The 12,103-nt window shown below is 51.2% G+C and overlaps 1 protein-coding gene across 3 annotated transcripts in view; it reads right to left on the reverse strand.

Moving 5' to 3' along the window:
* Positions 1-6,363: 6,363 nt before the first annotated feature.
* LOC123017987 (carnitine O-acetyltransferase-like) overlaps positions 6,364-12,103 on the reverse strand; it is a 34,828-nt gene continuing 29,088 nt past the window's right edge. For 2 of the 3 annotated variants that reach the window (XM_044419686.1, XM_044419687.1), the window contains exons 9-14: positions 11,795-11,914; positions 10,546-10,668; positions 9,500-9,635; positions 8,466-8,528; positions 7,562-7,699; positions 6,364-6,898 (exon numbers count right to left, since the gene is read on the reverse strand). In XM_044419686.1, coding sequence (XP_044275621.1) covers positions 6,671-6,898; positions 7,562-7,699; positions 8,466-8,528; positions 9,500-9,635; positions 10,546-10,668; positions 11,795-11,914 — 808 coding nt within the window. In that variant the 3' untranslated portion in view covers positions 6,364-6,670. The remainder of the gene's footprint in view (positions 6,899-7,561; positions 7,700-8,465; positions 8,529-9,499; positions 9,636-10,545; positions 10,669-11,794; positions 11,915-12,103) is intronic. The other variant, XM_044419688.1, reaches the window with a different exon arrangement.

Genomic DNA, 12,103 nt, shown 5'->3' on the forward strand with positions numbered 1-12,103 from the left:
GTGTCAGGTCATCTGGTATCATCAAGAAACACCCATTCGTCCAGTTGCCACCCAGTCCACACGCTGCATGAGAGACACCAAACCCTCAACCACACCATGGGTGGCATCATAAACAGATGCGAACACACGGACTCGTTCACACAGAGACATGGAATGTTGCATCTCTCTCTCTCTCTCTCTCTCTCTCTCTCTCTCTCTCTCTCTCTCACACACACACACACACACACACACACACACACACAGGCTCAAAGACCTGTCCCAGCAACCTCCATGGAAACATCCAATAATACCACAACCCATCCCCCAGCTGTAACCAAACCAAGTACCCTCCCTTCCATCTAGGTTTGATACCGAACTGCAAATAATGCAGGCACACGGACGCTCGCTGCGGCCCATGCCAGCCCTTCGCAAATCAACTGTCCTGCATCTGGTGACCGACCGGTGTATATATGTGCATCTGGGTTCAGTGAAGCACATCTGTCCATCTGCCTGTTCCTCACCGTTCCAAAACAAAACCCCACCAATTTAACAACAACAACAACAACAACAACAACAACAACACAGGCACATGCAGAATTCGGTTGCTGTGTCTCCAGGTACACATGCACACAATCTGGACGGATCCGTGCACGCTCGCCCGGTGCCTTTATTTTCCGTGTTCAGCCTCATCCAAACCTCATCCTCGGAGAAAGCAACGCACACACATTTCATTACATGCTAGAATAACACGACTGCCCTGCAAATCTCAAATACTCTTTTTTTCACTACACATCTCTCCCCCCCGCCACCCCATGAGCATCTCAGACAGGTATGGGAATATTTAAAATCGAAATCAACATGACAGGCTTGGCATGCTGCCTAAGGCAGAGGCAGGCTCCTTCCTCCGCAGCCCGCCAGCCACTGCGGGCAAACGCCACGGCGCGGACACGTTCCCGCCAGCCCAGCGGGGCCACCCGCATCGTCCCCGGTTGCTTCACCTGCTTTCTCCGAAGACATTTCTGCTGCCTGCGACGCGGCTGCTGGCAAATGCGCGTGTGGGGGCGGCGGTGGGGAAGAGCCCCGGCGGAGGGGGGAAGCGCTCTGCGTCACCCCCCACCAAAAACACCCTCCTCCCCCCCCCCCCCCCCCCCCCCCCCCAAGCCCCCCCCCCCCCCCCCCCCCCCGAGCGAGCCACGCGGTGCTTGCCTTCCTTCTCCCGAACGAGGGAGCGCGAACCGGGGACGCGCGAAGGGGGCCGTTAAAGGGGCAGGCGCGCCTCTGCCGCCCCCGCCAGCGCCCCCTCTGCCTCCCGCGCGCGGCTTGCGGGCGCAGCCTCTTCCCAGCGAGTCCGCACGGCTCCCCCCGCGGCTCAGCCGGCCAGGTGGGGGACCACAGGCCGACCCACACGACCCCCCTTTCTCTCCCGCAGAGGGTCCTCGGGTGGGCACGCGTGGGAAACGGCTGCCGCGCAAGAAGGGCTCGCTCCCCTCCCCGGAGGGCGCAGCCCCAACGACTTTCAGGGGCACACTCCGGGACAAGTGTCATGTGTGAACGGGGACACCATCCATAAAACTGCTGAAGGAAGGCATGGCGACTTGCGGTCCTCCAGGTGTTGCTGGACTGCAATTCCCACCAACCCTCACTAAGGGCTATGCTTTCTGGGACTGATGGGAACTGCAGTCCTGCAAGTTCTGGAGGGCCACGAACTGCTGCTCCCTCCGTGATGCAAGTATTGAGTGACCTGTTTCCAAAGGACAGTTAGGACTGCTGAAATGTAGGAAAGGGAGTTTATTTCCTGTGGGTTTCACACACACACACACACACACACACACACGAGAGAGAGAGAGAGAGAGAGAGAGAGAGAGAGAGAGCAGCCGGAGGAGGGCTTTCTCTGTGGTCGTGCCCCGGCTGTGGAATGCGCTCCCCAGTGAAGTTCGCCTGGTGCCGACATTAAAAGGTTTTTGGCACCAGGTCAAAACCTTTTTATTTACCCAATACTTTAAAGTTTAAATATAATTATGTTTTTATTGATATCTTCAGTCATGTTTTATCTTGTTGTTGCTTGATGTATTTATTAGGTATTTTATATTGTAAACTGTCCAGAGACAAACTGTATTGGATGGAATAAAAATATCCTAATAAATAAATTATACATATACATATACATATATATATATATAGGGTTTTACACACACACACACATACACACACACAGACATGTTAACACAATGGCTTACAAAAGATTGAAATTATGACCAAATTAAAACAAAAGCATGTACTGGAAAAGAACCACAGCCAGAGTTCAGTAGGCGAAAACATAGGCTCCCCACGCCAAAGCCTGGCTTCCACCCCAGCATCTCCACGCACAGCCGGGAAAGCCCATCTGAAACTCGGCAGGGCCCCTGCCCCTTGCTGAGGACCAAGTGTGCCGAACCGGGTCTAATTCGAGGGCAGATTCAGCTTCAGAGAAACTACGGGGGTGTACGTGCTGCATTTGGTGGTGGGCAGGGCCAGAGGCAAAGGGACGTGTGGCCAACATACCAAAATGGCAGCATATGTTAGTTCAGAACTGTTCCTGTCGGTAACAGCCCTGTAGCCCCCCTTCTCCATCAGACGATGGAGGCATGCAAAGATGGACCTCTGGTGATGATTTTGTATGAGCAGCAACACATGAAGACAAGCAAACCCCATTATTTCCCACGTTGCCTTTTCCTTCTGAAGCAGCGGTGCCCGGGTCCAAATCTGGCCTTATGGAGATCCTCACATGGCCAAGTCCCCTCCTCTGGCCCCTCTTCCCCACAACCACCATTTGGTGCTTTTCCAGCTTTCGTGCAGTTTTTTCTCTCATTGCAAAAGACTGCAGTTACTTTCGAAATAGACTGATATGTTTCCCCCCTGCTTTTGCCTTGGCCCCAAAGTCACCTGAGAGCTGCTTTGAAATGGGATTTAGCACCTCTGTTTTAAAGGACTTGCTGCTGATTTGAAACTAATTTAGGACAGTATTGTATACTTGGAATAAAGCTGATGGCAGCCTACAAGAGCGAATCCCGTCTTCGTTAGTCTTTACGGTGTTACACTAACCTTTGTTCTTTTTGCAGCAACAACCATTGCATGTACCCCCTGGAAAGTGTTTTAGACTGTTGTAATCACCTCTTTAATGGAGTGTTTCTGACTTAAGAATTTGCTTTGGATGACTGCTTTAACCCCAGTACAACATTGATATTGTATATTATAGTTATTCTTACCATTTGATATCTCAGTAAAGAGGGATCCTTTTCTTTCCATTTATAGTGGAATGCTATGGTCCCTTTCATGCCTGATTTTAACAGAGAGATGCAAGACTCAAGATATTACTGAATTTTGCAAATTACTAGAAAAGCCTTGATGACAGCCAAAAGCCCAGCTCTGGGCAAACACCTTGTGATTTTGGTTGAAACAAGGCAATTGACTGCAGTGAGAAACCCAAGCACCTGAAAGGAAAACACTGTTTCTGTTACAAACACTGTTCTTCATAAAGTCTGACAAATATTGACAGGTGGCCCAGTAGATGAAGCAGCTTCAACATAACTAGATTGGCTTTGATAAGATGCTTGCACAACATATATTTATGTCTCAGTATTGCAACCATATTTTGTGAATTATGGAGACAGCTTTGGTAGGGGCAGGGAAGCGCAGAAATGTAGCTGATAAATAAAATGGAAAAAAAATAATAAGCACATCATAGCATAGAAACATAGAAACAGAACGAGTCAGAAGGGGTCTCCCGAGCCATCTAGTCTGACCCCTGGCTCCAGCTGGCTCCGCTCACGACATGCCCACCACGTGCATATCCAGCCTATCTTTGAACACCCTCACCGATGGGGCCTCAACGACCTCTTGTGGAAGCCCATTCCACACCCTCAGGGTCCTAACTGTCAGGAAGTGCTTCCTGGCATCTAAATCGAGCCTTGGTTCCCTGAGCTTTGCTCTGTTGGAGCGCGTCCTGCCTTCCTCTGCAGGGGAGAACAGGTCTCTACCCACCTCCGTGTGACATCCCCTCACATACCTGTATGTCGCCAACAGATCCCCTCTGAGTCTCCTCCTTTCCAGGCTGAAGAGACCCGGTTCCCTCAGTCTCGCCTCATATGGCATCCCCTGCAAACTGGCCACCAACCTTGTGGCCCTACGCTGCACTGACTCTAACCTGGCTATATCCTTTCTATAATGAGGGGCCCTAAACTGAGCACAATACTCCAATTGTGGGCACTTCAGAGTCTTATAGAGTGGCAGTAATACCTCTCTCGACCTAGAAGCCACTCGATCTGGCTATGCAACCAAGGGTGGCGTTCGCCCTCTTGACCACCGCATCACACTGCTGACTCATGTTTAGCCTGCAGTTGACCAGCACCCCGAGGTCCCTTTCACAAGTGCTGCTCTCCAGCCACTTATCACCTAACCTGTACTTATGACAGCTATTCCTATGCCCCAAGTGCAAGACCTTGCACTTATCCACATTGAACACCATCCTGTTGTCTCCTGCCCACTTCCATAGTCTGTCCAGATCCTTTTGGATCTGGAGTACCTGCTCCTCAGTTGTGGCCACTGCTCCAGTTTTAGTATCGTCTGCGAATTTGATCAGCAGACTGTTCACCCCTTCTTCCATGTCATTTATGAAAAGATTAAACAGGATCGGCCCCAGGACAGAGCCCTGAGGGACCCTGCTTGTCACTGGCTGCCATTCCGATGATTCCCCACTAATTTTACATTTTCTCCTGAGAACTTCTGAACATATCTGAAAGGTTAAAAAGTCCCAATGCCCCCCCACCTCGTGTCCAAATGAACATAAATTTTAATGTTTGTTTTGTTCTGTTGGAGAACAAAGCAAGTCCTTGGAACTGTAGACCACAACACTGGGTACCTTCAAACTGCTGTTTGTAGAAGGGCTAGGAAACCTAGGCTGTTCTGAAATCAGGAGGGATGGAGGAATTATTAGAAGGCAATGTGGTAATTCATCATATTGCTTTTAGTTCTTTGTCCCTCAATGCTATTATTCTCTTTGCATTGTCTCCTCCTCCTCCTTTTAACCACATTGTACTTCTACAATGCTGCTCGACAGTCTTAACAGATTTTCCTTTATGCCTTCGAGTCTTGGGTTCTTGTCCCTGGTTCAGTTTTGCTCCGTAAGGTCCACATTCGAACCCATGACTATCTACCACCATTTGAGCCCAGGGCCACAGCCCAGGGCCCGAGGAATACAATGGATCTTCTCCTGGTGCTGTGCAACCCATCAACGTCCCAGGGCAGTGACATCCTGTGGCCACTGGAGAGCACGAGGCAGCCGTCCGGCTTTTCAGGCTTCCAACTACAAGGTCGGAAAATCGCCCCAGCCTCATCGCTGCAAATCCACACTCAGACGCCCCTCCCCAACTCACGGTGGGCTGCTTCTCCAAGGTTGTAACAGCAACCTGGGAAAGGGGCTATGGGGGTGTTCTAGGAGGTGGGGAGGAGACAGGTCCTGCCAAGAGGTCTGTGCTTCAGTCTCTTTCCTTCTCGCTCCAAAGCGTCCACATTGAAGGCCGCTGAAAGCAGCCCTGTCAGTGCTTTGCCAGGAAGGAGCCGCACAGGTGACCTTTGTCTGCACATTCCTCTTGCCTTGTCTGGGATCCTCACAGAATTACAGCCTCTGTGAATTACGTACCTCACCGTGAGTTCTGTGCCGCTCCAGAGCTCACACTGCTTCTCTGATCAATGCAGCAGCTTCCCTTAGTCCTGATCAGGCCTCTCTCACAAGCTGGACAAAGGAAGTGTTTTCCAGCATGAGTTGTGTTTCTTTTGATCAGGCCTGAAATGTTCTTGGACTTAAAACTCTCTTCAGCCTCAGGCAGTATGCTAAACAGTGGGTTTTATTTTATTGACACTCCCTTTTTCCTGTAAGGAATCCAAGACAGCTTCCATAATCTCCCCCCTCTAGTCTCACTTCACAACAACCTTACGAGGTAGGCTAGGTTGAGTTGGCGACTCCCCCAAAGTGATTCAGTGAGCAGCAACGAGAATCTGGATCACCCAAGTCCCATTCAGACTGAGTTGTGCCACATGGGCTCCCACACGGGATGACTGAGTCATGACCCAGCAGTCTTGGGGGGGGGGGGCAGGTTCCCCAACCCTGACTTGGAGAAGCAAAGCTTACCCAGGGGTATGGGCTAATGCCCTGTGATCTCACTGGCCCTCCTACCAATCCTGCGTGGTGGAGTATCGTGCCTCCATCTTACAGATGAGGAAACAGACGCTGAGGGAATGGAGCTGACCCGTCCATAGACTCAGAATCCAATACCATCCATGGATCCCAACGCTAGATATGTCTTTGCCATGTTGTGTTTTGTTTACCACAAACTATGGAAGCCAAGCCTCTTTTCTGAAAGAATCTTTATTTCTTTAGTCTAGAAATAAATTAGATTTGGCTTTGAATTAAGACGGTAAAAAAAACAGAACAAAACAAAACCCAAGAGTGGCTGCCTTCCCATTGGTCCCTTCTGAAGGACACAAAGAGCATCATGGGAAAGAAGGATCACTGGAGGACTGGTGGGTCACAAAGCTTCGGCACAAAGTCAGGCAGGGTGCCCATCTGTGCCCCGAGGCCCACAGAGTGACGGGCAAAGGAGTGCTGGGAAGAGGTGAGAGACTCCTCTGTGGAAACAGAGCCGTGGCGTGTGCCTCAGGACTGTCTGTCGTGGCTTTCGCTGCCAGAGATGCCCAGCAAGGCCCCCACGTCATCCAGCGCCTGCTGGAGGCCCCTGGCCAGGTGCTCTGCGTTGGTCTCCTCGCAGCAATTGAAGGCGGTGATGGCGAAGTTGGTGTGCGCAGGCAGAGGGTTGTAGCACACGGCGTAGCCGTTGGGCACCAGTGGCCCGTAGCACATCACGCAATCCGTGCGGGCAGTGACCTGGGGGAGAAAGGACGCGGGGTCAGCGGACCATTCGCCTGGGCCCTCTGGAAAATAGATGCGGGGGGCTGATTTTCCCCAAGATCGCAGTGATGAACCACGGCCCTAACCCTGAAAATAGCAATATACCACAAAATGTGAAGAACTGTAAGCGTCACATGGTTTCACTAATGGATGCATCTCAACAAAGATTCATCGATCAGGTGAATTCTGTTTTTACTTGACACAAAAAGCCTTCATCCAATGTTGAGATGGCTGGACTGGACTGCAGGTTCAAATTCTTACACAGCTATGAAGTTCAGTGGGCAACCTTCAGCCGGTCACATGCTCGCCCAGCCCAGCCTGGTTTAGGGTAACTATCAGTTAGCGAACTTTGGCTATGGAGTGGTATAGAAAAGATGAGGGAAATTATAATCCTAATTGTAATAAATCAGCCACAGCGCTCCATACGCACAGTGCCCACACTGCTTAGGCCGAGGTCCGCAAGCTTCCAGATGGAACAAGATCTTTCCGGAAGACCTTGGCAATCAGAGAGGAAACGGCACTTGACTATCTAGGGAAAATAAATTCTAATGTGGAATTCAGAGGGGGATGGAACATTATCCTGTGATCAATCCGACCAAGCAAGCCAAGAGATCAAATTTAGGATCTGGCAGCCACTACCTGTCCCGTAGAGAGTTTCCAGTGAGAAGCCACAGCAAACGAAGTGTCCATAAAGAGCTTGGGCACACGGAATCCGTCGGCAATCGCCTCCAGTTTGAGCCCCAGCAAATGGCGGTCGATGCCTTGCCCATCCAGAGCCTGCAACAAAAGGGGATTCTGGGCCTGCCTGGGGTGCCCTCTTGCAGCCGCCATCTTAGCAGGTTGGTGGGTGCCCGGGGCAGGAACCCCCACCCACTCCATGAGGTTTGCACATGTCTAAAGAGATTCGATAGCAGGGGGGCTGTTATCGGATCTTCTGTGGGGAGGGTGGTGTGATTTTGGTCAAACAAATGGCACAGGGAAAAGGTTTGGAACGCGTGTCTTTGTCTGAATCTCCCCCTACAGTTGCTTCATTTGCCCTTTTAAAACGAAGCTCTCCCCTTGGCTTCCCCCTCCCCACTCACACCCAGGCACTGATGCCGGCTCCAGGTTGCACGGCCCCCTCAAGGGGCCCTTCCTGAGCAAGTCACACCCTGACGCCAGGATCACCAGCTGTTTGTGACACTGAGAAATCCAACCTGCCAGGGCTGCCACGTGCTTTTATCTAGCCAGCATGTGGGCAGCTGAAGTCCCTCGAACGGTAGTTGCATCTCTGCTTTGCTGGAGGCCTCCCTGGTTTCATCTCTTGCCTCAAGGCTACCCTGAGCAGCTCGTGTTTCTAAGGAAGGCACGAATCCCTGGTCCCACTTTGTGTTCTGACAGAATTCCCGACTGACTTCCCACAGGCATCGGCTGCCACGGTGCAAGTAAGGAAAAGGTGGGGGGAAAGCGGCTGCAACCCATCAAGGCCCTCGACCACCGGTCCTTCCACAGACCGAGGCCTCCCCTCACACACCTGGAGGGCCTCTCGTGAGGAGATGCTCACCTGCTCTGTGAGGGTGCTGTGGACCTCGATCGCCTCCTTCAGCAAACTCAGTCTTTCCGGGGCCTGGTGCAGAGAGAGGAAGGAAACGGGGTCATGGATGGGAGTGGGGGGTTTACCAGGCATGGCGGCCTGCAAGACACACATGTAAAAATCCCGGCAGTGGCCTGTGGTTGAAATGCACAGAGGTGTCTTAAGGGTGACCATGGCCACTCCTCGTGTTCAGGCCCCAAAGAAGAGAAGCTGAGGAAAGGGTAGGGAGCCAGTGCGGTGGGGTGGCCAGACTGCTGGACGGGGGACCCAGGAGATCCGGGTTCTAGTTCTGACTAGGCCATGAAGCTCACTGGGCGCCTTTGGGCTGGTCATTCACTCTCAGCCTAACCAACCTCACCGGGCTGTTGTAGTGAGGACAGAATGGAGGACGTCTGCGTAAGCCACTCGGCTTCCTCACACGGGAAAAATATAGTATCACAAACAACAGCAACCACCCGCAAGGCCAAGGACCACCAAAGGGACTTTATTATGGGGTTAATGAACACCTTTCAGTCCAAAGGCTGAATTCCAGCGTGTAAAAACTCTTGCGGGCTGCCCAAGGCCCATGATCTACAGCCAAACTACTACAACATGGTAGCCTTTATTGTCAGTCACTAAGTCCAGGAGTGGAATTTCAACCCTCTGGAGTGGGCTGCACCGAAGCCTGGGGATTGGGAGAATGGTGGTGGCCAGCAGGGAACCCTGGAGAGTAGTACTGGGATCTGCATTTAGGTTCCCGGTCTGAGGTTCCCCACCTTTGCCTTACTGCCGGGGCAGAAGAGCATCTCACACCGCAGATGAGGACAGCACCTTGCTCCCTCCTAGGGTTGACTGTCTGAGGAGGACCTCTGACTCTGCCCAATGGTAGGGCCGGCCTGCACAGCGAGAGGCCTCCCCAGTGAACGGCCAGTTAATGCTCATTGCATCAATGGCTACTGCAGCTCACTCCCTGGGGCTACGCTTTCGGTTCTCATTAGAGGCGGGACTGTGCAAGAGAGGAATACCTGGCAGTTGTCATCCTCCGTACTCTGGACGAAGGCCAGCGCGGCAGAGGTAGCGGAGCGGATAGTCTCCGTCCGGCCACGGTGGAAGCGACGGAGAGAGGCCGACTCGGTGGTGGGACCCAGTTCCCCATGTGCTCTGAGGAAAGTACAACAGACAGTCTAATGCACTCGCACCATCCTCCTGTGCCTCACAGCACAGAGAAATATAACTTTATTTATTATTTATTTCATTATACTTCTACGGTGTCCCATAACCTGAGCGTTCTCTGGACGGTTCTTTGGCTTAGCATACAAAATGCTAGGCTAGCATATTACAATATTTTATTTATTGTATTCATTTATCGCATTTGTATGCTGCCCCATAGCCAAAGGCTATCTGGGCAGCGCACAGTGCAATATAAATATATATAAAATACAGCAAAAAATAAATAACAATAGCAAACAAACCATAAAACATAGTAAAATTAAAATACAATATAAATGCAACCATATAAATACAATCAAATAAAATAAAGCCAATCAATTAAATAAACCAACAACAAAATACAAATGAAATTAGTCAAATGCCCATCAGAGCAAGAAAGCTTTTGTCTGGTGCCTAAAAGAAAGCAGGGTCGGTGCCAGCTGTGTGTCCCTGGAGAGCGAATTCCCAAGCCCAGGTGCCACAGCAGAGAATGCCGCCCCCCAGCCCTTCCCCAGCTAATCTCATGGGGGATACTCAGAAGAGGACGTCAGAAGATGATCTAAGTGGGCGGGAAGGCATGGACGGAGAGAGGCGCTCCCTCAGGTAATAAATACACCCTAGGTAAATAATGTGACAAAGACAAAAGCATGACCTTTCATTTTGTCTTAGCTTAGGGGTAGGCCACGTGTGGCCCTCCAGATGTTTTGGCCTACAACTCCCATCAGCCACAGCCAAGATATGTGGAGGCCCAGAAGTTGCTCGCCCCTGCTAGCTAGGCTGATGGCGCCTCTCCTTTTAAAAAGGTGGAGGCATCCAACCCGCCCGGTCCCTCCAAGCATCCTCTGGCTGGACAGGCGCTCACCTGTAATAGGCTAACTGCAGCGCCACCTGCAGGACAGAGTCTGGGCTCAGCTTCTGGCCTTTGAGCAGTTCCTTGCCAAACCTGCGGTAAGTGAAACAGTTGATGTCCAGGTCGGTGATGAGGCTGGTAGAGAAAAGACCAGAGAGATGAGTCAGCCAGTGCACCTCGGCTGCAGCCTGCACACCTCCCGCTCCACCTCCTCGCTATGCCAGACTTCGGGTACCTTGTTTTCCCCACCTCCTCCTGCCAAGGTTAGCTTAGAAGCTGCAGTGAACCACAGCAGAAGCCTCAGCTGGTGCAAACATCAGCTGCCATTGCTCGGAGAGGTAGCCAAGTGCTTTGATCTTGTCACAGCCACTTCGCATTGGTTTCCCATTCTTTTCTGGTCTCAGCTTTAAGTGCGGGTGCTAACCTTTGAATCCCAAAGAGTCTGGGATCAGGTGGTCTGAAGGGCCGCCTGCACCAACCTTAGGGCCCCCTCAGGCACCTACAAAACTTTGGGCAAGGACGGATTCCTAAGATCAGTCTCGGAGGCCTTGGTCTCGGCCTGCAATTATAGCTGATCAGTTTGGCAGATACTAGGAAAAAGTCCGTTTTAATGGTAGCTGTGCACTTGTGGAATTCCTGGTCCTGTGAATTATACTCTTGAAGCACTTAAGCAGCCCTTAATTATCTTTTTTAACATTGCATCATACCAGGGATCCTGAACTCGACTGTCTGGCATGCCTGATGCAACTTCTGTACGGTCTTAAGTGGTCCGTGTTTGCCATTCACATCAAATACAAGGAGAAATAGTGCCAAAAGACATTGTCTCCCTCAGTCCTACTTAGCGTCATATTGATCCATCCTGAAAAACATCCAATTGCATGTCTAGTGTTCCCCATGCAATGGTCTTGCTGCCTGGGGAGGATGGGTGGTGTAGTCTAGCACATCTGGAGGGTGTTAGCTTACTGCGAAGAATATTCTGAATTCTTACTCTATGGCAAAGAGGCCTCCTTCACTTTGCCATTTCTCTCTGGCCTGGAGGGCTGGCTAATTCTTCCCTGCTTCCTCTGGATTGAAAAGAACATTCCTTGCTCTGAGTTGCAGCAGGGACCTTTTAAAGAAACCCCGGTGCAGGGCGTAAGGTGGACCTGTTTTTCAAATTGAGGGATGCCAGATAACGAAACTGCAGCGGGACCCCCAACTTGTCTGAGAAAGCCCCTCCTTTATCACCACTCGCCCTGAAATACAAGCCCGGCACACTCACATGTTCAGGTTTTGCTTGGCGTGCTCGATGTCACGTTTGATTTCTGGAGTGATGCAGAAGTAGAGTTTTTTGGGCAACTGTAGAGGAATGAGTGGAGCACGGACTGGGACAGGATCTTTGCTGGAATCCAGGAATCAGGAGGAAAAAGAGGTGCTTTGAAATGTACTTGAAAGAAACAGCAGCTGAGGTCAGCAACATAGGAAAGACCCACTTCTACCGAAAAAGAAAAACGGCAGCCCCCTTCTTTTCTCTGCCCTCCACTGCTTCAATCCAGACCCACCACTAGCATTATCTGGCACCAGCCACAGG

This window comes from Varanus komodoensis, unplaced genomic scaffold (assembly GCF_004798865.1).
Source record: "Varanus komodoensis strain SLA01 unplaced genomic scaffold, ASM479886v1 scaffold107, whole genome shotgun sequence".
In the NCBI taxonomy this organism is placed as follows: domain Eukaryota; kingdom Metazoa; phylum Chordata; class Lepidosauria; order Squamata; family Varanidae; genus Varanus; species Varanus komodoensis.